Below are 25,943 nucleotides of genomic sequence, written 5' to 3'. Positions count from 1 at the left end.
GGGGCGACGTTGACGGAGCGACGTGTGCGCGGAGACAGTCGCGTGAGTGACGTGCGGAGGGGGCGACATGGAGGGGGGAGGGGGCAGGGGTGACATGGGCCGGGGAGGCACAAGCGGACCTGGGACGCTGTGGGAATACGAACAAGCGGAACCACACGAGATGGCTTGGGGCGTTGTAGGGCGAAGCAACGTGCGTGCGGGGAGACACAGGCGGGACTGTAGGCGGGACGAGAAGACGAGGCGGGGTCTGGAGAGCAGGTAGGCTGGACATGGAGCGGCGGGGCGGAGCCACGTGCGGGGAGGGGCGGGACCAAGCGTGGGTGGTGGGCGGCTGGGCGCGGAGAAGGTGGAGCAGTAGGCGGGGCCGTGTGGGTGGGGCAGGCCCAGCGGGACGCCTGTGGGCGGGGTCAGATGGCACAAGGGGTAGTGTAGTAGAGCCGGTGACCAGGAGGAGCGGGATCTGATGATGTGAGCGTGGGGTGGCAGAGAGCAAGATGGGGGGGGAACTCGGTGTTTGGGAAGCACACATGCCGCCCAGTGCGGAGACTGCTGAGTGGGGAATACACTTTGTAAATACACAAAGCTAACAGAGAAGGGTGCATTTCAACTCTCTGGCCACATGTCGGAGCAGCGAGATGCGAGGTCGTCACTGGGTAGTTTAGATGAAATGCAGCCCTTCTAGAGGAGAACCCCTACTCCCTGCACAACTGGGAAGAACTGAAGTTTCTTCCTCTTTATACTGCCAATTCTTTTTTTAAGATAATTTTTATTTTCCCCACCATAGCTGATTTACGGTGTTCTGTCAATTTTCTACTATATAGCAAGGCGACCCAGTCACACATACATATATACATTCTTTTTGTCACATTATCATGTTCCATCATAAGTGACTAGATATACTTACTTCCCAGTGCTATACAGCAGGATCTCATTGCTTATCCATTCCAAAGGCAATAGTTTGCATCAATTAACCCCAAATTCCCAGTCCATCCCAATCCCTCCCCCTCCCTCTTGGCAACCACAAGTCTGTTCTCCATGTCCATGAGTTTCTGTGGAAAGGTTCATTTGTGCAGTATATTAGATTCCAGATATAAGTAATACCATATGATATTTGTCTTTCTCTCTCTTTTTTTTTTGTCTTTTCTAGGGGTGCACCACAGCATATGGAGGGTCCCAGGCTAGGGGTCTAATCGGAGCTGTAGAGGCCGGCCTACACCACAGCCACAGCAATGCCGCATCCTTAACCCACTGAGCAAGGCCAGGGATTGAACCCGCAACCTCATGGTTCCTAGTCGGGTTCACTGTGCCACGACAGGAACTCTGGTCTTTCTCTTTCAGACTTACTTCTCCTAGTATGAGAGTTTCCAGTTCCATCCATGTTGCTGCAAGTGGCATTTTGTTTTTTATGGCTGAGTATTAGTCCATTGTGTATATAAACTGCATCTTCTATCCATTCATCTGTCGATGGACATTTAGGTTGTCTCCATGTCTTGGCTATTGTGATCAGTGCTGCAATGTACAGGTGCATGTCTTTTTCAAGGAATGTTTTGTCCAGATATGTGCCCAAGAGTGGATTTGCTACCAATCCTTTTGCTCATGTCGTGCAATACCTACTCACCAGTCTACCTGGAGAAAGATAAGAGCTTCCAAACCACTCCAGAAAGGAGGTACATTCACCTCAGACCCTCTTAATCATTCCCGATAATTCCATAAGAGGCACTCTTTCCCTCCTTGTTTCACCATGCTTGCCACTGCCTCACAGAACTACCTCTTCCTCTTCTTTACTAATAAGGAAACCCCTTGAGGCAAGGGCTTTCTTTCCTACAGCAGCCTAGGTGAGACAGACTAGAATGGAGAACTGGAGCCCCCTTGCTGCAGTGCCTGCATTTAGACAAACATCTCCAGCAACAAAATACAAAGAAACTATAGAATAAAAGTAATTGCATGCAGGCCCAGTTGGGACATATTATGAAAAAAAACCAGAAAGACCAAAATCTCAACTGCCACTTCTGAAGGACTGGGAGTAAAAGCAGAATCCTGGGCATGCATCCTGCACACAGCACCACCAAGAACAGACCACCCAAGGCCAACTACCCAAGCCACTCCTCCAGCCTGACCCCTGGACCCCCCCCTACCCTCACCCCATATAAGAGACCAGCTCACCCAACCCCCTCCCCTCAGGGAGCTAGCAGGTGTTAGCACAAATCCCAATAAAGCTGTGCCTGAATTTCTCATCTAGCCTTTTATCAATTTCCATTGATTAAGGAGGCCAAGAACCCTGATTAGTAACGCTGGCACTTAGAACAGGACTTGGCACATAGAAAGTGCTCAGTAATTCTTTTTTTAAAAAAAGACAAATGAGGAAGTTCCCACTGTGACTCAGTGGTAATGAGCCCGATTTGTATCCATGAGCATGTGGGTTCAATCCCTGCGCTCAGTGGGTTAAGGATCCAACATTGCCGTGAGCTGTGGTGTAGGCTGCAGGGGTGGCTCGGATCCTGAGTTGTTGTGTATCTCCGATTAGACCCCCTAGCCTGGGAACTTCCATATGCTGCAGGTGTGCCCCTAAAAAGATAAAAATAAAAACAAATGAATAGTGATAGAGTATCAGAGGGACTATGTAATCCAATAAACAATCAAAATTTATCAGGATTGAAAGCAACATAGCTCACCGGGCAATCCACAGACCTAGTGCAGGTTTTTGGAAATTAGGCAAGTAATCCTCTCTGCTGTTTCATTATAAATGATAACAGAACTTCCTCATACAGCTTCCTTGAAGATGAAGTGAGAATGGAAGGAAAGAATTTAGCAAGCTGTCAACAAGTGGTAACTATTATTACTATTCTTTAAGTTTTCCATGTAAGTAGTATTAATCCAATCTATATAATGAACTGCAACATAAAGTGCACAAAATACTTATTTTCCCGCCATTAAATCTGTCATGTTATCATCCCACTGAATTTTCAACCCACAGAAATCATTTAAGTAGCACTTCATTAGGAATAGGAAGGCCACTGAGAGAAGCCAGGATGCTTTCAACCAAATTTTCCATCATCTGTCGTCTTGCTTGATGGGTTGCACTTCCAATGTGAGGTGTCAGAATGACGTTCTTCAACTCTAACAAAGGATGATCTCTGAAAAACAGATTCATTGAAGTAAACTATCCTGAGTCATTTCATCTCCTTAACTTCACATTCTGGTTTCACTCTCCACCCTGAGATGCGGAAGACTCTACCTAACTCCCAGATATGACCACTGCTTTTCTAACCCTGGTACAGGTGACCCATATTTCTGGATGTAAAACACACATCCTAACTGGCCACTAGTACACAATGGCACAACATGCAAGGTGGATTAAATGACACTGACCCACACACAAGAAAGGACCTTGGGGAGACAGATACTGATCTAGGCAGCGTGGGACAAGCTGAATGTGCCTTTAATGGGAGTGGCATTCAGAAGGAAGAGATTTATTAACTAGAATTAGTAGGTTAGAGGGAGCTCTCTTCTGGGAAGAAGGCAAAGGTCGGGAGTTAGCCTGGAAAGATAATGAGATTTTAGTGAAGTGGGTCAGGGAGGCTCAAACATAATGGATAATACTAGAACCCTGCATTAGGAAAGTGCTGTCACCTGGCCCAGTAGGGCCTCCTGACCATTTTAATACAGAGGACAAAGTGGCCATGTGACAAGGATCCCCCATCCTAGCTACTGAGGCTCAGGAGGCACACCTTTGGGAATCTTATAGATCCCCCCAAAGCTATAGAAGTTCTCTGGGGGCATCTGTAATTTATATCAATGCGCTACAACTGCCCTTACTTCCAGAACTGATTGAAGTAAGACATCCTATGGTACAGTTAAGTTAGTAGGATGGGAATTATCCTGAAAAACACTCATGCTTCCCATAAGAACGTGGGCCCTACTACTTAATAGCACGTAATAGAAAACAGTCTCAGTACAAGGATGTGAACTGAGACAAAGTGACTGGCTTTGTCCCAACTGACTTAGAATCCAGAAAGAACTGAATCATGGCCAACTGTACCAGTACCTGCCCATTATAAGATCCAGTGTAGAGGGAAGAGACACTTCTGTGGGGAAGGCATGACAAATACCTCTGTAATTCTTATTGATTTTTTATGTAGTGAAACTGCATTATACCATGACCATATTGCAATATGGTGTAACACTGGCATTGTTGGTACGATTTAAGTACCTCATGTTAAGTCATATGATAGTACTCATGTTGATCAATGGGAAATGATTGGCCTAAGGAAAAACCGGATTTAGCTAAATCTCAGCTAATTTATATACTAAATAGTGCTATACTAGCTCCTCATAAGGTACAAATAGTGGTAGATCAGGGGCTGGGGGGAACAAGTCACCAAATACAGACATACAATGGGTTACTTGTTTCTTTAGAGCCCTGCCCCACTCTCCCCTCCAAATGTTAGGCATAGTCATACTGACACTAGTGCTGTATCTGTCATATAAATACTGTATAATAAATGTCGATGCTCCAATAAATACGATCATTTTGCTATTGGACAGCAGGCCAAGGGCCAGGGGGTAGCCTGTGTAGTAAAGAATTAATTCAACAGGCAGGAGTTCTTGAACCTTGCACATGTCATAGATAGGACTCGCTTCTGGGAGATAAGCTGTGAACCCCTGAGAGGTACTGCCTAATCAGAGTGTCTTCTTACACTTGGGGCCTTGAGCAAAGCCAGATAGTTCATGCTGGTGATGTCATTTGTGTGAATGACTATTTTTGTTTGCCTGGACCTCTGGGCCAATCTGTATCAGTGTGACCTCTGCAGGGGCTGGAGCCTAAGAAGCCAAGGTCAGGCGTGTGGGCACTCCATGCCTACATGACAGACCCCTCCATACCAAGGCTTGGGTGAGCTTCCTGGTTGGAAATATGTATGTGTCTCATGTCACTTTTGGAAGTAGTAAGTACTGTCCACACACAGCCCTGGGAGGACAACTGCAAGTTCAAGTCTGGTTCTCCTGGACTTCACCCTACAAGTTTTCTGCCTTGGTTGGTTTTTAACTATATCCTTTCACTGTAATCAACTATAATTGTGAGTATAAAAGTTTTTCTGAGTTCTGTGAGTCTAGCAGATCATTAAGCCTGAAGCTGATCTTGGGGACTCCTGGCACTATTGACAAATGAATTTTTTCTTTTTCTTTTTTTGCTTTTTTAGGGCATGTGGAAGTTCCCAGACTAGGGGTCAAATCGGTGCTACAACTGCTGGCCTATGCCACAGGTACAGCAACGCAGTATCTGAGCCGAGTCTGTGACTTATACCACAGCTCACTGCAACACCAGATCCTCAACCCACTGAGAGTGTCCATGGGTTGAACCTGCAACCTCATGGTTCCTAGTCAGATTCGTTTCTGCTGTGCCATGATGGGAACTCCCTGAATTTTTTCTTTTTAAAATAATTTGGTGTTCTCTGGTGGCTCAGAAGGTTCATGATCTGGCATTGTCACTGCTGTTGCTCTGGTTACTGCTATCGCACGAGTTCAGTTCCTGGCCTGGAAACTTCTGCATGCTGCAGGTGTGATCAAATCATTAAAAAATAGGAAATAAAGGAGTTCCTGTCATGACTCAGCAGTAACGAACCTGACTAATATCCATGAGGATGAGGGTTCCATCCCTGGCCTCGTGCAGTGGGTTTTGGATCTGGTGTTGCTGTGAGCTGTGGTATAGGTCACAGACACAGATCAGATCCCGAGTTGCTGTGGTGGTGGCTGTGGCCAGCAGCTGCAGCTCCAATTCAACCCCTATCCTGAGAACTTCCATATGCTGCAGATGCAGCCCTAGAAAAGAATAAATAAATAAATAAATCCAGATTTCCTACTTTTAAAATTATTTTTTTCACAATAAGCAGCATCAAAATGTCTCCCTAAAAAAACAAGATGATCAAGTTCCTGTTGTGGCTCATCAGAAATGAACCTGACTAGCATCTATGAGGACACAGGTTCAATCCCTGGCCTTGCTCAATGGGTTAAGGATCCAGCATTGCTGTGACCTGTGGTGTAGGTCACAGATGTGGCTTGGATCTAGCATTGCTGTGGCTGTGGTATAGGCTGGCAGTGGTAGCCTCGATCCAACCCCTAGCTTGGGAACTTCCATATGCCTCGGGTACAGCCCTAAAAAAGGATGGAAAAAAAAAAGATGAAAACTCAGACCCCAAAAATAATATAGATGAGAAATTAATATGGGTATCTAAATATTAAGCTATTCGTAAAATAAGTGTTAAAGCTCTTGGCCACAAAAATGATTTCACAAGGGACACTGGGAGTGCATCACCTATTAGGATAAACTAAATTTTGGCGTATAACCCTGGTGTTTGCCCTGTGACTTGTAAAACTCCTTTTAGTAGGCAAGGCAACAGGGGTGATTGTAGGTTTCTGAGTAAGCTGGCAACTGTCTAAAATGGTCATTCTTGGGAGTTCCCGTTGTGGCTCAGCGGTAATGAACCCTATTAGTATCCGTGAGGTTGCAGGTTTAATCTTCGGCCTTGCTCAGTATTGCCATAGCTGTGGTATAGGTCGCAGGTGTGGCTTGGTCCCATGTTGCTGTGGCTGTGGTGAAGGCCAGCAGCTGCAGCTCTGATTCAACCTGTAGCCTGGAAACTTCCATGTGCCCCAGGTGCAGTGCTGAAAAAGAAAAAAAATAATAATAAAATAAAAAAATAAATAAAATGGTCATTCTTGGAGTTCCCTGGAGGCCTAGCAGTGAAGGACTCAGCGTTGTCACTTTTGTGGCTTAAGTTCGATCCCTGGCCTTCTGCATGCCATGAGCATGACCAAAAAAACTGGGAACCTCAAAGAACATTTGTTAATGAGGGTTATGTCTGTTAACATTTATTGTATATAAATTAAAACTGAAAAAAATGTAATGCAACAATATAGAGGCACACATTTAATTTGTTGTCAGAGTGATACGATCACATGTACTTAAATGTCCAGAAAATGTCACTGTACCCTTGGGATAACACATGGTGCAAATAGATAACATCTTACAGTATAACGGAAGCAGGGTTTTTCTGGGGTTTTTTTGGTTTTTTTTATGGCCGCACCAGTGGCATATAGAGGTTCCCAGACTAGGGGTCGAACTGGAGCTGCAGCTGCCGGCCTACACCTCAGCCACAATAATGTGAGATTTAAGCCACATCTGAGACCTACACCTCGGCCACAGCAACGTGGGATCCTTAACCACTGAGCAAGGCCAAGTGTCGAACCTGCGTCCTCATGGATACTAGTTAGGTTCATTACCACTGAGCAACAATAGGAACTCCATGAAAGCAGTTCTAACTTGGAAGTTCCGCTCTACCTGCTAGATAGGATGCTGCCTGATTCATGAATTATTAAATAACCAATTAAATATTTAAAAAGAAAAAAATAATTTGATATCACAGATTCCCTGAAAGGGTCACCAGACCACATTTTGAGAAACTGTTCCAAATAAATTGTTTTTCTCAGAAATGTGAGTTCTGGTCAGTCTTGATAAACTCAGATATTAAATTTGATTATAAGGTCAAATATTAAGCTGATGGTAATTTGCTTACTGGCTAGAAATCAAAGTTAGGAAAAGCTAGTTTAATGAATGATAGTATCAAGGTTCAAAATAAATGACAGATTTAAGACTTCTCGTCTCAACAGGCTGTATCACTGGGTCAAAACACACAAGCAAATGAAATTAAATACAAACAAATGTAAAATTACACACACACACTTAAAAATCAATTTAGGGAATAATTTCAATTTTAGCTCACTAAATATCCGATGTTGCTGTGGCTGTGGCTTAGATCTGACTCCTAGCCCAGGAACTCCATATGCTGCAGGGCAGCCAAAAAGAAAAAAAAAAAGCAAACAAACAAAAGACACTTAATGAGTTCCCATTATAACTCAGGTTAAGGACCTGACATTGTCTCTGTGAAGCCAGGGGTTTGATCCCTGGCCTTGCTCAGTGGGTTAAGAATCTGGCATTGCCATAAGCTGTGGTGTAGGTCGAAGATTTGGCTCAGATCTGGTATTGCCATGGCTGTGGCATAGGCCTCAGCTGCAGCTCTAATTTGACCCCTGGCCAGGGAACTTCCACATGCCACAGGTGCAACCATTTAAAATAAAACAAAACAAAACAAAAAAAAAACCCTAAATGATCTAAGACGCAGTGATGCTTTTAGGAAATGTGCTGCTAACCCAACCTTTGTGTAATTTCTTTACTTAGGCCACAATGTGAGTACTGTGTGCAATTCTCAGGAGCACAATTTCAAAGGACTGTAAAATCTAAAGTGCTAGAAGACAGTAATAATGACAAGGTATCTGGAGATGACAGCATTTAGGCTACGATTGAGGGATATGAAGATATTCTACCTCAAAAAAAGACTAGGATGAAATATAGTGGTTGTCTATAACTACATGATGGTCTATAAACGAGAATAATCAAAGTTAGTCTTTGATGCTCCAGAGGGCAAATATTTGGCTCTATATGAGAAAGCCTCTCCTGTGCAGTCTCCATCCTTGGTGTCTGAGGCCCATGTGCCCTGAGCACCCTGTCCATGCAGAGGCCTGACCCACTGCAGAACTGGACAAGTCACTAAGGGCCTGCTCAGGCCCTTCCAAGGCCAAGACTCTGCATGATTCCATGTGTCTCAACATGGCTGCAAAAGCCAAAAGCAGCAGTTGCCTGAGGATTACCCCCACCTGTATTAAGAGAACCACAGATCCCATCCACTTCCTTACCTGGGCAGGGGCTCTGGGTATGTCACATCCAGTGCCGCAGCTTTAATGACTCCAGTCTGAAGGGCTTCCACCAGGGCATCTTGATCAACTAATAGACCTGGGTGGATGAGACACCTCCTCTGTAGGCCCCACACTTGGACAGTACAATTGGGTCACATTAGCTGTATTAAACACACCTTGATCTTATCAAAGAGCAAGGCAAAGAGCACAAAGAGCTTGGCACGTGAATTTCATTCTGCTGATCTGTTCTTTAACACTGAAAGCCTGCCACGTGCCAGAAAGTCCACTAAGCTTTTCACTGATGCATTCTCACTGAATCCTCCACTTACCCAGCAAAAGTCAATACACATTTTACAGGCGACATGCTCAGCCAAAGTCACATGCTTCTAAGTCATCAGCTGAGATCCAAGCCCAGCACTCTGTTGACCCTGAGCCTGGGCCCTCTCACTTTACCATACCACCTCCCAAAACCACCACAAGGTCCTAGCTGAGAAACAGCCCTGGATAATAGGGTTTTTGGGGCTGCCCTGTGGCATATGGAGCTTCCAGGACAGGGATCAGATCCAAGCCACAGCCTCGAACTCAGCTACAGCTGCAGCAACACTGGATCCTTAACCCGCTGTGCTGGGCCAGGAATTGAACCCATATCCCAGGGCTCCCAAGAAGCTGCCAATCCTGTTGTGCCACAGTGGGAGCTCCCAAATAGTTTTATATACACATTAAAAACCCAAAATGTGGAGTTCCCATCGTGGCTCAGTGGTTAATGAATCCAACTAGGAACCATGAGGTTGCAGGTTCAATCCCTGGCCTTGCTCAGTGGGTTAAGGATCCAGCATTGCCATGAGCTGAGGTGTAGGTTGCAGACGCGGCTCGGATCCCGTGTTGCTGTGGCTCTGGCATAGACCAGTGGCTACAGCTCTGATGAGACCCCTAGCCTGGGAACCTCCATAGGCCCAAGAAGTGGCAAAAAGACAAAAAAAAAAAAAGAAATTAAAAACCCAAAATGTGGGAGTTCCCGTTGTGCCTCAGTGAGTTATGAATCCAACTAGTATCCATGAGGATGCGGGTTTGATCCTTGGCCTCACTCAGTGAGTTAAGGATCCAGTGTTACCGTAAACTGTGGTGTAGGTAGCAGACATGGCTCGGATCCAGCCTTGCTGTGGTATAGGTTGGCAGCTGCAGCTCTGACTCAGACTCTAGCTGGGAACTTCCATATGCCACAGGTGCAGCCCTAAAAAGCAAACAAACACAAACAAGAAACAAAACAACAACAAAACCCAAACTACCACAAACATGACCCATAACTGCATTTCAAACAAAAGACAGCAGGGCATGAAAAGAAGCAGCAGCTGAGAAGGAAATCCTCTCTTGCCAGTAGAGACCTGCAAGGAACCCCCTTCCCACTGGTGAGCTGAGCTGCCCCAGCTGGTCAATTCACAATACCCAGCCTGCCCATGCTGCTGGGGAGAAATCTAGTCCCAAGTCCTTTCTTGGGGTGTTTTTCTAGAATCTTTACTTTGTCAGTGGCCTCTGACATTACCAAAAGCACATAACACATTGCTCCTTGCTGCTCATCTATAGGGTCTCAGTTTTCAGAGACTCTTCCAGCATACTAGTTTGGCCCTGATCAGTTTCATGGCAATCACCGTTGTCCTTGTTTTATGGATGAGACAGGTAGCTGTTAGCAGTGCCAGGTTTCACATGTCCTCCTGAGAGGGGCTGAAATCTGGGACCTGAGGGCCCTTTGCTGCAGCGCTTACACCTGGAAAAATATCTCCAGCAACAAAATACAAAGAAACTATAAGGGAATAAAAATAAGTGCAGGCCCAGTTGGAACAAATTACAAACAAGATACAGAAAGACCAAAATCTCAACTGCCACTTCTGAGGGGTCAGGAGCAACAGCAGGATCCTGCATGTGCATCCTGCACACAGCAGCAGCAAGAGGGTGGCCAGACCACCCAAGCCACCCCTCCAGCCTGAGCCCTGGACCCACTGCTACCCTCACCCCATTTAAGGGACTAGCTCGCCCTCCCCCCTCCCCCAGGGAGCGAGCCAGGGAACCTGTGATGTTTGCACTCCCTCATGCTAGCACAAGTCCCAGCAAAGCCTGGCCTGAATTTCCCATCTGGCCTCTTGTCAATTTTTATTGGTTAAGAAGGCCAAGAACCCTGGCTGGTAGCACTCTGGCCCCCAACCCCCAAAGGCACGCCACCTGCGTGTTTGATGTCCACACTGATCTTCAGGTGTGCTATCACCTGCCAGTATCAAGGACTATGGCTCCCTTCTTTCTTTTTTTTTTTGGCTGTAGCATGCAGTGACTTGATATGGGATCTTAGTTCCCAGACCAGGGATTGAACCCAGGCCACACTGGTGGAAGCACCAAATCCTAACCATTAGACCACCAGGGAACTCCCTCTCATCCTTATAAATGCCACATCAACCCACCACAAAATATGGGTATGGCACAGGGCCTACTGACTCCTGTATACACATACACAAAGCTCTATGTAAATATCAAATAACCAAACTGGAGTTCCTGCTGTGGTACAGCAGGTTAAAGATTTGGCATTGTCCCTGTGCTGGCACAGGTTCAATCCCTGGCCTGGTGCAGTAGGTTAAGAATCTGGTGTTGCACAGCTGCGGCTCAGATTCAGCCCTGGCCCAGGAACTTCCATATGCCACAGGTGCAGCCAAAAAAAAAAAAAAAAAAAAATGCTGAGAGAATAGCCAGGAGCTTCCTCCTGCACAGCTTTCCAGCCCAAATATCAGTGGAACAGCTACCTCTGCCCACGTTGATGAGAGTGGCAGTGGGCTTCATCAAACTCAGCTCCCTCCTCCCAATTAGCCCTTGGGACTGGGGTGTCAGGTTCACTGCTAACATCACAAAGTCCGATTGCTGAAGCAAGTCATCCAGCCTCTCACAGTAAGTGGCCCCAACAGCTTCCTCCTCCTCCAAGCTCCTATGAAGGGAACAACAAAGAAAAATTAGAAATACATTCTCCAGTTAGAATTTCATCAAGATGCCCTAAGAAGAAGTTTTTGAGGGGTGCCTCCACTGTGCCAGACCCCAAGTGGGTCCAGAGTTGGCTGGACTCTGAGGCCAAGGTTCACCCATGGAAACCCTGTGGGCACCTCTGGGTCCTCTAAGGTGAGCCCTCAGTGTCTGTGGAATTTCACATCAGACTGAGAGCCCCTTGGGGGTCAGGAGCTTCCTCTTCTTCATCTTTGAACACCTAGAGTCTACTACAAGGTGAATGGCATGGCAGGCATGCTTTTCAGGGATGTCAGTATTGCTAACCACGGGCAAACACATCAAATTTTCAGGAAAAAACAAAAGAGGAGAGAGAGGGCCTTGGAGTGCTGCCTGTTCAACAGAGAGGATGCAAGGGTCTGGTGCAGGCAGGACTGTGAACTTTGGGATCCAATCTTAACTTCTGCCCCATACAGCTGATTATTCAACAGCAATTTCAAGCTCCAGGAGATTAGTGTCCTTAGTAGACACTTCTGCGCTACAAACACGGAACACAACACTGTAGGAATTCTCTCCTGACACCTCTTAGCAGGACCAGGACAGCCTGGAGCAGGAAAGAGGAAGGACCTGACCACATCACATACCTTATGCTGGAAGATCCCTGGCCTGTGTCTGCCCTCATCCCAATGAATTGTTACAGCTCCCCCACATGTCTCCACTGTGCACTGTGCCAACGTGGTGACTGAAAAGGGGACAGTCCTGATAGGAAGTCTCCCAGCTCATCGTGACTCCATGGGCACAGATCTATTCCAGGGCAACAGAAGCCACTGAAAGGTTGTGGCCTCACCATCATCTGGCTAGTGTGCAGAGGGGGTTACAAGTTCCAGAGCAAGAAAGCAGCCTCTTAGGGAGTGTGTATTTCAGGGGAGAAAGGACAGGGCCTGAGCCAGTAGCAGATGGCATCGATGAAGTGAGAGCAAATGGGCAGGTTTGTGGGTTGTTCTGGAGACTGGGTGTTGGAATGAACGCTTCTGATGGTGTCTGCAGAAGAGGATCTCAGACCGAGTATTGTAGCAGGACAGGGAGCATACATCTCAGGGTGCTGTGTGTTAAAGTGTGGACAGCATCCTCCATGATCAACAATCACTTCACACACACACACACACACAGCACAATTGTAGGTGAGCCAAAATCTCTCTTCACTCTGGAGAAATTTTTTCAATGAAGAGAAGTCATAGCCACATTTCTAGGTAAGCGTAAAAATACCACGATCACTTTCTTGACCATCAATCCTACTTTTTGGAGAGAAAGAATAGAGGAACCATATGAAAAGTGGGAGAAATAATATATCCTAGCCATATGTAAGGCAGCAACGGTAGTAAATTCTGCTTAGTTAATTTCAAGTCCATTTTCTAAATTTTACCTGCGTTTCCTATTGTGATAGAGAATCTTCATTTCAAATGCTCTGGCCCTCTGAGCAATTTTATAGCCAATGGTGCCCATGCCGATAATTCCCAGAGTGGCCCCCGTCACTTCTTCACCCAACCAATTTGCAGAAAAATTCTCCGTATGTGGTGAAATAGCCAGCTGATGACCTACAATAACAGGGGACAGAGGGAGCAGTGTGGACGGCACCACACACAGAACCCAGACAACCCTCAATGGACCTGCTGACAGAGTGACAAGGTTAAAGGAAGCCTGAGGTGGACCCTGGGCTCCCACATTTCTATCCAACAGCAAAATGTTTCTGTGGGGGAAGAATGAAAGAAACGATGGCAGTTTCTTCATAACAAACCAGAGCCTCCTGGCAGAATGCTTTAAAATAGCAATTTCTTTCACATTAATGGAGAATTTCTGGTTAAAATTTGGTTTTGGTGTGTGCATGTATGTGTACTGTGTGACTGTGCACATGTTTGCACGTGTCAGTGTGTGTGACTGTGAGCATGTATGTCTGTGTACATGTTTGTGCATGGGACTATGTGTCCATGTGTGCATGCACGCCTGGCGCATGCATGCGCACATGTGACCCAGCAGCCAGAAACAGAACCAGCCTGGTCCCTCCCTTCTCTTTTCTGGAGCCTTCTTCCCAGAGCACCATCAGGATGACGATGAAGTGCTCAACTGCTGCACTGTCTCTCCCAGGGACACTCCCACAGACCAGTGTGTGGAGTGGGGAGAGGCTGCCTACTCACTGTAGCCTTCACCCCAGGCCAGCATACTGATGGCCAATGAATTACCCCAAGAGCTTTTCCACAGAGGTGCTGAAATGCACACCGCATGGTTAGCCCATTGGGTAGTGCAGTGAGTAGAATTCAGTGGAGGACAAAACAATGCATCAGACAGACTATACAGACCGCATGTGCCAAGGGTCCTTTGCTGAGCTTAGCAGTGAGTAGGGTATGGCTCCAATCCCCAGGGTGACAAAGTCCTGGATGGGCCAGAAGATAATACTTTATCCTGTGTGAGGTTCAATATCTGACATCTGAGCTTTGGAAAACCAGCATATCCTGGCAGTTTACCTTCCACGACTCTCCGAGCTACGGCCAACAGCAAGGCCATCCCCAGGTCTGCTGTGGGGTTGGCAACAGCATGGGGTGTGTTGGCCACCTTCACACCAAAGCTGTCAATGAGCTTCAGGTCCAGGTGGTCCAGCCCTACCCCTGAGCTGGCGATGACCTGCAAGGAGGGCAGGCTCTGCAGGAGCTTCTGGTTGATGTGTGGCTTTCCAGCCCAGAGGTATATAGCTTGGATCTTCGGACCAAAGTGTGTTTTATTTTCCAAAAACTCTTGCATAGTAATGAGATTAAAGTGTTTCTGCAGAACTCCAACATGATCTTCACATATGCTACATGGTCCTTCAAATCCAGACACCAAAACTCCAGGTAGTTCCTGATCGCCCATGGCCTGCACAAAGACAAATACAATTTCTGCTGACAAAGAAGAGAGTCTTCTAGAAAATAACCCATATGCTCTCCTACTTCTCTTTAGATTTTCTTATTTACGACAAGATTGGAATTCATTTTATTTCCTGGATAAATGCCTATAAAACCTGAAAGGCCACAGGCCTGGAGCTCTGAAGACACCCAAGTGTCCACCATGCCCACTTCCTTCCCCTTACCTGGGTCTTTATTTCTGCCCCTCGGCTCTGCTGGCAGCCTCTGAGACCTCCTCTGATGACCCCTCCTGGTAATCACATCTTTGTGTGACTCCCCCACCCAACATGCATGCTTCTAGTGAAGAGAATGCAGCAGAAGTGATGGGAGGGCGATGCTCTCTCTCCAGGGGGAGGTCAGGCCCTGCTGTGAGGCAGTCCTATGCCAAGGCCCAAGTGAGCAAGAAGTGGAACTTAAGGGGCCAGCCAACAGCCCAGGGAGACTTGAGATGACCTTAGCCCTGGCCAACGCGTTGATTAAAGTTTCCACAACCACCCAGGTAAGCCACTCCTAGATTCCTGACCTCAACACCTAGAGGATAATAGATGTTTGGTTTTTGTAGCCACTAAAATTTAGGATAATTTGTTATGTGTTTAGCAATTAATAACTAATGAAACTATTTTTTACTGTGAGAGTAAAAGATATTTGTTATTGTCTGTCAAATGAGTTAATGGTGTTTTATGTTCCTTCTTCCTAATTAAAAATAAGGTATATTGGACATTTCATAGCTTTGCTCCAAAAGAAAACTAGTTGCTTTCAAGAGTTGAGGCTATTGAATACATTTTATCTTTTGGTCACAAACTTATCTAAAAACATTTAGAATGTGTGGTAGGGGCCCTCCCAGGACAAAGGGAAGGCAGCATGGCACGACCAGCATCTGTGCGCCCATGTCTAATTCTGTGGCAGCGTGACATAATCAGTATCCGTGTGTGCATTTGCAACTATGTAACATGGATGATCCAATAAGAATTTACAGAATGTATGTTACCTTAGGAGGAAAAAGGGACCAAAATGTAAAGGGGAAACTAGCAGAGGTATACAAGGCAATGCCCTGCTGGGTTCCGGGTTTAGCCTTTGGATATGAATCTGCTGAGCCAGTGCCAGCATGAATAAACTCTGCTTCCTGGAAATAAGCCTCTGGTGTCCTGTCTCTCTGTACAAGAATCCTGCAGCATTTCTTGGGGGCTCATTCGGGACTCTGAGACTGTGATTTCAGCTCCTTTGTCACTGGGGAGCGACCCCTGAGGCGCCGGGAGAGGTGACCTCCCTGGCGCCAGTGGACCAATTATTGCGTAGGGGACTAGCCCTCTGGGCACGCCAGGGTGTGGAACCTGGGAGCACAATGGCACCTGGTGAGGCCCAGGAACCTGGGTTTGGTTTGTAAGCCTGCACCTAAGAGGCAGAAGGGGAGCCTGATCACCTCCCGGAGTTGCCCAAGTGGTCTCACAAGAGACAAAACCGAGACTCTAAGGTACTGGGTGGCGGGCTGGAGATGTTCTGTGAATGTGAGTGAATAAGACTGATGACAAGAGAGTTCCAACTCAACCAAGGGCCAAAGCGAGTGCTGAGTCCTGATCTGCACTTCTATGGTGATCCTCATACAGCTTATGGTGGCCCACTTTGGAGAGATCCTGACATTGGTGTTTATACAGTCCCATCAATGCTAAGCGGCACCTGAAATATCTCCCCCTGGAGAACGGCTGGAGACAGATGAAGCAATTGTTTACTGCTTCCGTTTCCCTTCTTGTGTGTGACTGGAGGAAGGAAATGGGTGGAAGGAAATGGGTGGAAAACAGAGTAAACATACCCTGTTAGAATGTATGATAAAAAATTTCAAGAAGGGATATTCAGGAGATTACGGTATTAAGTTGACCCCAGGAAAACTCTGGAAGTTCTGTGAAATTGATTGGCCATCATTTGGGGGTGGGCTGGCCCTCCGAGGGCTCCCTTGACAAGGAGATAATCAGTACAGTGTTTGGGGTTATTGTAGGGGACCCTGGCCACCCAGGCCAATTTTCTTATATAGACAGTTGGCAAGACCTGGTCCTTTCACAACCGCCCTGGGTGAAGGCCTGTTTAGAGGAAAGTTGAATGATGATGGCTTCTTCAAAATGCCAGCCAGAACCTGAAAAGCCCATCCTGTCTGGGGAACCAGAAGAAATCCCCCCCCCCCCATATGCCCCATTGTACTCTCCACACCCACTTGTACTTCCAACAGCCAGGGCCATGCCAGAGGCTGCTGCCTCCCCTGAGAGCACCCCTTCCCCTGACTCACCCATGATGTCACCAGTCACTGCCTCTCCTGAGCCTCCAAGGTTAACTCTGTATACTCCAGTCAGGAAGGCGCCCAGAAAGTCAGGCCGGCAGGGGCAGCCCCTCTTCACCACAGTGCCAGGGGCCCCTGCAGATGCCATTGAGAGAGACCAGAGAGTCTGTCTATTTTATCAAGAAGGCCAAATTCAAGGAGGCCAACGTGTTTTCGTGTACCAACCCTTCACCACCAGTGATCTCCTAAGCTGGAAAAATCATATCCCCTCTTACACAGAGAAGCCTCAGGCTATGATTGAGCTAATGCAGTCCATCATTCAAACTCACAAGCCCACCTGAACTGATTGCTGTCAGCTTCTCCTGACTCTGTTTAACACTAAAGAACAGCGCCGAATTACTCAGGCAGCTCTAAAATGGCTAGAGGAAAACACCCCGGCACAAACACTAGATGCCCAGGCTTATGCCTGAGACCATTTCCCAGGGGAAGACCCCCGGTGGGACCCTAATGTTTAAGGGGGACTTCCACAACTTGCACGTGACCATGAGGCTCTCCTAAATGGCATGAAACAAGGTGGGAAAGGGCCATGAACATGAGCAAAACCTCAGAGGTACTCCAGAGGTCTGATGAAAGCCCAAGCCAATTCTATGAGAGACTATGCAAGGCATTCCACCTCTATACCCCCTTTGACCCAGAAGCAGCTGAAAACCAGTGGATGGTCAATGCAGCCTTTGTGAGCCAGGCACAAGGGGACATCCAATGCAAGCTCCAGAAGTTAGAGGACTTTGCAGGCATGAGTGCTAGTCAGTTGCTGAAGATAGTAACCAAAGTGTTTGTCAATCGTGACCAGGTGGCACTAAAGGCTGAAAACAAAAAAATGCAAAAAAAAAGGTGAGCTTACTGGCCTCTGCTTTGGTGAAGCAAATGGAAGGTGCTCCACAAAGCCAAGACCGAGGCCAGAAAGGGGAGCCATGAGGAGGACCATCTCACCCAGGGCCAAAGCTGGGAGAGAACCAATGTGCCTGGTTCTCTCCCAGCTGTCACCAGGAAGGCCACTGGAAAAAATGAGTGCCTCCAATTGTCAGATGATTCCCAATTGGGCCCCAAGCAGAGGGGAAGAGACCAGGTGGTCCGGGGCCAGTATCAGCCAGCCCAGCAGCCACACTGGGGCCCCCAAAAGTGATTTTGTGGGGCTGGCCATTATGGGAGACTATGAGGAGGACTAGGACTGACCGGGCTCTCTTTTGCTAGGCCCCCAAGAGCCTATGGTCCAAATGAATGTAGGGGGCTGGGCCATTGACTTCATGGCAGATACTGGGGCAGAACACTCGGTGATAACTCAGCCTGTGGGCCCACTATTGCAGACGAAGCCACCATCATAGTGGCCACAAGCCACTGAACACAGCGCCCCCTCCTGCTGCCTAGATGATGCACTTTGGGGGGACATGAAGTCATACATGAATTTCTGTACCTCCCCGACTGTCCTATGGGCTTAATGGGCTGAGACCTGTTAGAAAAGCTACACGCCCAGATAACTTTCAACTCCCATGGCCAAATGGCCCTGACCCCAGAGAAGCTGAGGGCAAAGATCATGACCCTTATGGGCCTCCGAGAAGAAGAATGGCACCTCTACAGTCTTATAGAGAGGCCACGGCAAAGATCTGAGCTCCCTACCTGGAGTATGAGCTGAGGACAACCCCCTGGGACTGGCCAGAAACACACCCCCAGTAATAGTAGAACTAAAACCAGGCCTGCCAGAAATAACATTTCATTCCCTGCAGAGAATAGGGATCCAGAAACATCTGGAGAGACTTCTAAAGTATGGAATCCTCCAACCCTGCAAATCATCTTGGAATTCGCCTCTCCTGCCAGTTCAAAAACCAGGAACAGATGACTACTAGCCAGTCCAGGAACTGCAAGCAGTAAACCAAGCCACCGTTACCCTATACCTAGTCGTCCCTAACTCCTATACTCTCCTGGGCCAAATCTCCACCAAAGCAGCCTTCTTTACATGTCTGGACCTGTAAAGCCGTCAGCTCAAGATGCCTTCTTCTGCATCTGCCTGGCCCCTCCAAGCCAACCAATCTTCGCCTTCCAATGAGAAAACCCGGAAAATGGTGACAAGGGCCAGCTGACCTGGACTAGACTGTCTCAAGGATTCAAGAATTCTACAGCTATCTTCGGCACCACATTGGCCTTTGATTTAAAAGCCTTCCCAGCAGACCGGTATGGCTGTACACTGCTTTAATATGTGGATGACTTACTACTGGTCAGACAAGCCCAGGAAAATTGTATTGAAGGGACACGTCTGCTCCTCACCCTCCTATGGGAGGCTGGCTACAAGGTTTCAAAGAAAAAGGCCCAGATCTCTCAAGAAAAAGTCAAATACCTTGGCTTTCACCTATCCCAAGGACAACATCAACTCAGCCCAGAGAGAAAGCAGGCTCTCTGCTCGATCCTGGTTCCATCCACCTGATGCCAGGTTCAGGAATTTCTTGGGGCCATAGGTTTCTGTAGAATCTGGATACCCAACTTCTCCATTTTGGCAAAGCCCCTTTATGAGGCCATAAAGGGGAGAGAATGGGAATCTCTGTTGTGGGAATGTGTACAACAAAAGGCCTTTGAAGAGATCAAGCAGGCCCTCACCAATGCACCTGGCCTGGGACTCCCAGACATCTCCAAGACCTTGTTCTTGTACATGCATGAATGCACTGGTGTCACAGTGGGGGTCCTAACTCAAATGTTGGGGTCATGGAATCATCCAGTAGCATACCTTTCCAAGCGACTTGACTCCATTGCCCAAGGATGGCCACCCTCCCTACAGGCAGTTGTAGCCACAGCTCTCTTAGTGTCAGAGGCTTGACCACAGGACAAGAATTCATGGTCTGAGTGCCACACTCAGTACTGACATTAATGCAATGTAAGGGACAATACTGGCTAACTAATGCCCAGATGGTCAAATATCAGGGAACTGTTATGTGAAAATCCATGCATTCACCTGGAGATAGTAAGAACCTTAAATCCTGCAACCCCCAATGCCTCGATACCATGCAAGCTGATCATCCAAAAGAAGCAAGCTGCAGCTCCAGAGACCATGAGGAAGACAGCCCTGCTTTAGTCACCCTGGAAGCTGACTAATCTACACATGGCAGAAAAGTGTGAAGAATCGGCTAGCAGATGGGATAAATAGACTGCTTTTGTTTCCCATTTCGGTTTTCTTACTGTGATGCCCTGCCACCCCCCTTTTACCTGTTATTGTGATCCTTGCCCTAATCTTTGCCATAGGGTTGGCAGAGACTGCTCTAGCCAAATGGAACTGTGGCAAAAGGGTTCTGCTAGCATTCTCTTTCCTCTTGTGGGGAGGGTGTTTTGTTCTTATTGGTTGCTCCTAACCTGGGCCCCTTTTGTACACTTAAATTCCACCCCTGTAATAAAGGTATGGAAAGGATCTGGTATCAAGGAAAGGTTGGATTGTCCTTCACCTCCTATACCTATCAGCCAGCTGCTTGTTATTGACTACCACCCCCACCCTTTGCACGTATAATGGTAAAAGGTACTGGATGGGATGGATAAAAACAAAATACCTAGAGGGGCACACCTGCCAGGGACCAAAGAGAAGGGGAACAGGAACTTGGGCCTACTGGGCATATAGTGGACATTGAGGCATATCCAATGGAGGGGGAGTTCAGGATCATGTCCGAGCCCAGCTAGTCAAAGAAACTATACAAAGGACAAAACAACAAGCAGATCCAAGGCCTAAGACACCTCCACAATCAGGATCTAGCCCAGTCTATGACTAGCTTCGAAAGGACCTGGATCCAGACCTGAACTTCCCCACCTTAGGAAAAAACCTTTTCATTGATCTGGCTGAAAGGATTGCCCACGAGTTCAAAGTCATTAACTGTTGGGTTTGTGGAGGGGCCCTTATGAGTGAAGAATGGCCTTGGAAGGGAACCAGCATAAACGCACTTCATCTACTTCAATGAAATCATTCCATAACAGAGAGGGAAAACAACTGGCCCCAAAGTTGGGTCTTGACCTCAGAGGTGTTTGGAGAGGAATGCATTGGTAGAACAGGACCCAATTACATACAATGGGTAGGAGAAAATCCACACAAAAGAAAGCTGTCTTAGAACTCTACCAGCTTTGAGTGGTGGCCAAACACTCCTTCCCGGCACTGGGCCCTGGCCTCCACAGTTAATACCTCCCAGTGCCAATCCTCTCCCTATCAAGCCATAGTCAACTGTACTATACATACTAAGGAAGGGGCCAATCCATTCCAAGGCATACCTGAAATTAGTCAACATTGGGAAAACCTCACTCTTAGTGACCCTGAACACTGGAGGGCACCTGATGGGCTGTTTTAGATAAGAGCATATATGCAACTCCCTGCTCAAAGGAAAGTGAGCTGCACCATAGGAATAATCCAACCTAGATTTTTCCTCCTGCCTAATCAGGAAGTAGAGGAATTAGGGGTTCCCCTTTATCAGAACTTAAAGATTAGAGCAAGAAGGATCCCTGAGATGGGGGACAACAAAAATGGAGAGAAAATAAATGCCCACCCCAGAGGATTATCGAGACATATGGTCCAGCCACTTGGGCACAAGGTCGGAGCTGGGGCTACCAAGCCCCTATATATATATGCTTAATCAGATCATTGGGTTAGAGGTGGCACTGGAAATTATTACTAACCAAACACCCACGACCCTAGAATTCATGGCAAAACAACAACTGCAAATGCCAGCAGCTATTTACCAGAACCGCCTAGCCTTGGATTACCTATTACCAAAAGAAGGAGGGGTATGTGAAAAATTTAATTAATCTTGCTGTTGCCTCCAGGTAGATGATAATGGCAAGGCAATGGCAAACATAGCTACAAACATCAGAAAAATGGCTCATGTCCCCATACAAACTTGGAAAGACTGGAACCCTGCAGAGCTATTCAGGGATGGTTTTCAACCTTTGGCCGGGGGGGGGGGGGGGGGGGGGGGGGGGGGGGGGGAGGTGGGGGGGGGGAGGTGGGGGTTCAAAATCCTGTAGGTATTGTGCTCCTGATCTTGGGAAGCTGCCTGATCCTCCCCTGACTAGCTCTCCTAGTTATAAGGTCTGTCTCCAGCCTCACTGAGGCCATGGTTGGGGTGGGGGGAGGCCAAACATGTGATGATGTTGTGAGCATCAAAGTGGGGAATGTGATAGGGGCTCTCCCAGGACAATGGGAAGGCAGCATGGCACAACCAGCATCTGTGTGCCCATGCAACTCTGTGGCAGCATGACATAATCAATATCGCACATGTGCACATGTGCAACTATGGAACATGGACCATCCAATCAGAATTTATAGAATGTGAATAAGGGGAACAAAGGGACCAAAATGTAAAAGGGAAACTAGCAGAGGTATATAAGGCAAGGCCCTGCTGGGTTCAGGGCTCAGCCTTTGGATATGAATCCACTGAGCCAGTGCCAGCATGAATAAATGCTGCTTCCTGGAAAAAAGCCTCAGTGTCCAGTCTCTCTGTATGAGAATTGAGCAACAAATGTGTTCAAAGCTCAGAACATAATTGGCTAAAAAACAACTTACATTTGCTTTTTGGACTTTGAGTAAAAGATGAAAAGAAATTCATTAATAGCAGATTTTAGTTCTCTTGTTGCACAGCAGGATAAGGATCTGGTGTTGTCACTGCAGATTCAGTCCCTGGCCTGGGAACTTCTACATGCCACAGGTAAGGCCAAAAAAAAAAAAAAAGATAATATTTCAGTTTATTTTTAACAGAGGAGGCTCAATTCCTGACTACTTTAACATTGGTTAAAGAGCAATAACACACATCTGTCACACCATTACTGTCACTTGTATGTGGAAAAGATTCAAGATCATCTAAGTGACTGAGAGAGCTCTGACCATCTCCACTCACAGCCAGGAGTCCAGCAAAGAAGCATGACAGAGAAAGTGGGACTTGCCATAAACTTCTTGAGACGGAGCATGAGCCCTATTTGCTGCTGATCCCTGTGCCCAGGGGCACTGGTAGGGTTGAAAGACACAGCTCTGCAGCTGATAAAGGTCTACCAGCCTTCCTGGGTTCTTGATGAAACTGAAGTGAAAATAACAGGTAGTGTTTTACAGCTGTACCCTAAAGTCACATTTCCTTCTCTTCCCCTAATTTCTGCATAAAGAGCTAAGTGGACATGCCTCTGGCAGGTGTCCTTGGATGGACAATATTAACATAATAGTTCAGATAGGGACATTCTGGCAACAAAGGAACTCACCACAAAGTAGGTATATTATTAGGCACCTACTTTTTGTCTAAGGCAACATAAAACCAACATAAAAACCAATGCAACCAATAAAAATATGTTTTAGTTCCTGGGACAGAGAGAAATATCCAACCAAGATGGGGAGAGGGCAGGAAAGAGGACAAAGCAGGACTAAGTGCAAGTGAGGAGCTGGGCTCTGGGTTGACCCTGTTCTGCCAGGCTGCACTTCTCTCTGAAACTCTCCTCCTACATGAAGTGCATGGTGGCCCTGGCCTTCAATGAATGAGTTACTAATGTTTTCATCTGAACAGCAACTTAGATACTTTCCCAAGTGTCTAGAAACAAACCATACCAAAGATTGGGAGATTGAATCCATACAACACAGCAAAATTTCTTAAATTCATATGTCCTCTCAATATTTCAGGTGAATCCAAAATCCCCCAAAATCCCCAATCCAAAATCCCCTCATGTCCTCAACATGCCAACGCTTGCATCAAATTGGCACCAGCTGGCTTCTACCTTCTCTCCAGTCCTTTCAAATTCGATCCTCACCCCACCTACTAGAGTAGTTCCCTGCCCTCTCCATGAGTATGAAAATCACGTTTGTTCTCTCTCCTCCTTAGCTCCCCACCCAGATTCTGCTCCAGAGGCTCAGAAAACAGCCTGGAAAAAAGAATTCTCCTTACGGATGGGTCGGTGAGACCATGGTTAGCTCTTCTGCTTTCTTATCATCTTGGGCCTGATTTTCTGAATTTGCTGGGAGACATCTATTCACTCATGACTAACTAGATAAGAGGACCTAAAAGACTAAGATATGCCAAAGGGCCTATCCTGAGGACACTTGGTAGCTCTGCACTATTTGCAGCCTTTATGTGCATTTTCCCCAATTACCAGGTATCAACAAACCCAATATAATTTAGAACCAACACTGTCACAATGTGTCTCAGCAAACAGTACTCTCCTAAGAAATGGTCAGGGCTTGCTAAACATTAAAGAAAAGAAAGACAAGATTTAAAAAACTGGATTAGTGAAAGGGAGTGAACTATAAACTATAAAATCTGATGTGGGTACCAGAATCTTATCTATTTAAAGCTTAATCTGCCACTGCCTGGAGCTTAGGAGAAAAAGAAGTACCTGTCCAAAATGACCTTTAGACTCGATTAGAATCTCTGAAGCTGCCATAAGTTTTCTCTCCAACAAGGCAGGTATAAATAACAACGTTGGATCTTCTTTATTAAATTCCTTAAGCTGGTGCCCTGCGGGCCTCAGCACTTTCTTCTCTTTTCTTTTAGGGCCGCACGAATCCAGTGTGGCACACTGGGGTCCCCAGGCTAGGAATGAAATAGGAGCAGCAGCCCTAAGCCACAGCCACAGCCACGCTGGATCCCAGTTGCGTGTGCGACCTACACCACAGCTCACAGCGACACCAGATCCCTAACCCACTGAGGCCAGGGATCCAACCCGCATCCTCATTGCTCCTAGTCGCGTTCCTTAACCACTGAGCCACGAAGGCAGCTCCCCCTCAGCGTTATAATAGCGCCCGCCTGTCCTGGTGAAGACCGAGTCAGTTACACCCACCGGCATAGCTCTGGGAGGGCTCGGTCCAGTATCCAGCCCACATCGCGACATCCTTGGGGCACGTTTACCTTTAAAAAAGATCCCAGATTTAATGGACGCTCCAGCCACCACAGCCTCCCAAGACAACACCGACTGAGAGAGGCTAAGGTCAAAGAGTGCTGCGCCCTAGCCCCCGCAAGCCACGCCCCAAACCGCCCGCCCACCTCTAGGCTACGTCCCCAAACCTGCTCGTTACACCTCACAGTCACTGCCCCCCCCCTCCAAGCCCCTGACCACGCCCCAAGCCTGCGACCTATACCTCCCAGTCAGGCCTCCAAGCCCTGGCCACGCCCGGAGACCACCCGTCGCTCTTCCAAACCCGCTAGCTACACTTCCAAGCCACGCCCCCAGACCGCCTGTCACAGGTCTCGGCCACGCCCCCCCCCGCCTGGTCAGCCAATGCGAGCCCCGGCACATCCGACCAGGACACGCTCACACGCTAGCCTACTCTGGGCAACCCGAGTGCACAAGCTAGAAGCTGTCTGTAAGGAAGGCTGGTGCCGCCCGGCGGCAGGAGGACTTGGGGGATGGAGCCTCCTTCAGGAGCGTGGTCGGCATGGTCGCGCGGGGAGCGGGGGGAGGGGGCTGTGTAGCTGAGAAGGTTGCTGGCCTGCCTCAGCGTGGGGAGTGGGAAAATTAATAAATTAAAACCTCACTTAAGGTGGAGTGGGAAGCCCCAACCGTTCCCCCAACACTGGAGACAATGCAGGAAGGAGGTCGCCACCTTACTTCCCAGCAGGCTAGGTAGGCTGTCTCTGGGTCCGGCGACAACCCAGCCAGCCAATGGGAAGCCGCTACACTTCCCACGCTCGGCTCCCTCCAATAGGCTCTGATTCTAACAGCCAGCCACGCCCAGCTCCCCTTCACCCTATAAAAGAATTTCCTCTGCTCTGTTCTCTGGATTGGCCTGTAGTTTGCTAAAGTTGCGATTTTTTGCTGATCATTAATAAACACATTTTTATTATGGTAAAATAATAAGCTGTCTTCTTGTTTTATGTCAAGGTGGGGGAAGTGGGGTGGAGGGTAACTGTACTCTTGGGCAGGGTCTGCACGTTGGCGTCTGCATCGAAGTTTGCAGCTGGCTTCTGCAAAGAGCAGATCTCACCCTGAACTGCAGACTGCCTTTTTCCTGGGAAAGTGGGTGGTGGATGACGAAG

The 25,943-nt window shown here is 47.5% G+C and overlaps 1 protein-coding gene across 6 annotated transcripts; it reads right to left on the bottom strand.

Annotated features, from left to right (window-relative positions):
• Window positions 1-2,600: 2,600 nt before the first annotated feature.
• Window positions 2,601-25,178, bottom strand: LOC125134633 (glyoxylate/hydroxypyruvate reductase B-like). 6 transcript variants are annotated; one of them, XM_047794169.1, is made up of 7 exons: window positions 25,046-25,178; window positions 24,748-24,815; window positions 14,241-14,625; window positions 13,145-13,316; window positions 11,532-11,710; window positions 8,749-8,845; window positions 2,601-3,134 (listed from the first exon to the last, which is right to left on the bottom strand). In XM_047794169.1, exons 2-7 carry the CDS (start codon window positions 24,796-24,798, stop codon window positions 2,978-2,980), a joined length of 1,041 nt encoding a protein of 346 aa, XP_047650125.1. In that variant the 5' UTR covers window positions 24,799-24,815; window positions 25,046-25,178; the 3' UTR covers window positions 2,601-2,977. The 6 variants fall into 6 exon arrangements, with proteins under 6 accessions (XP_047650125.1, XP_047650129.1, XP_047650127.1 ...); XM_047794173.1 differs by lacking the exon at window positions 24,748-24,815 and adding an exon at window positions 16,930-17,055 and having other exon boundaries at window positions 25,046-25,122; XM_047794171.1 differs by lacking the exon at window positions 25,046-25,178 and adding an exon at window positions 16,930-17,055 and having other exon boundaries at window positions 24,748-24,910.
• Between the last annotated feature and the right edge of the window lie 765 nt (window positions 25,179-25,943).

The sequence above is a fragment of the Phacochoerus africanus genome, chromosome 8 (assembly GCF_016906955.1).
Source record: "Phacochoerus africanus isolate WHEZ1 chromosome 8, ROS_Pafr_v1, whole genome shotgun sequence".
In the NCBI taxonomy this organism is placed as follows: Eukaryota; Metazoa; Chordata; class Mammalia; order Artiodactyla; family Suidae; genus Phacochoerus; species Phacochoerus africanus.
This window is presented reverse-complemented; position numbering and strand designations above follow the sequence as displayed.

Coding starts and splice junctions, on each gene's coding strand:
- LOC125134633 (XM_047794169.1), bottom strand. CDS start 24,798: ATGTCGCGATGTGGGCTGGATACTGGACCGAGCCCTCCCAGAGCTATG. Junction 8,846..11,531: donor TCTCATCAACGTGGGCAGAG/GTAGCTGTTCCA, acceptor TCATCCACCCAG/GTCTATTAGTTGATCAAGAT. Junction 3,135..8,748: donor TACCCAGAGCCCCTGCCCAG/GTAAGGAAGTGG, acceptor TCTGTTTTTCAG/AGATCATCCTTTGTTAGAGT.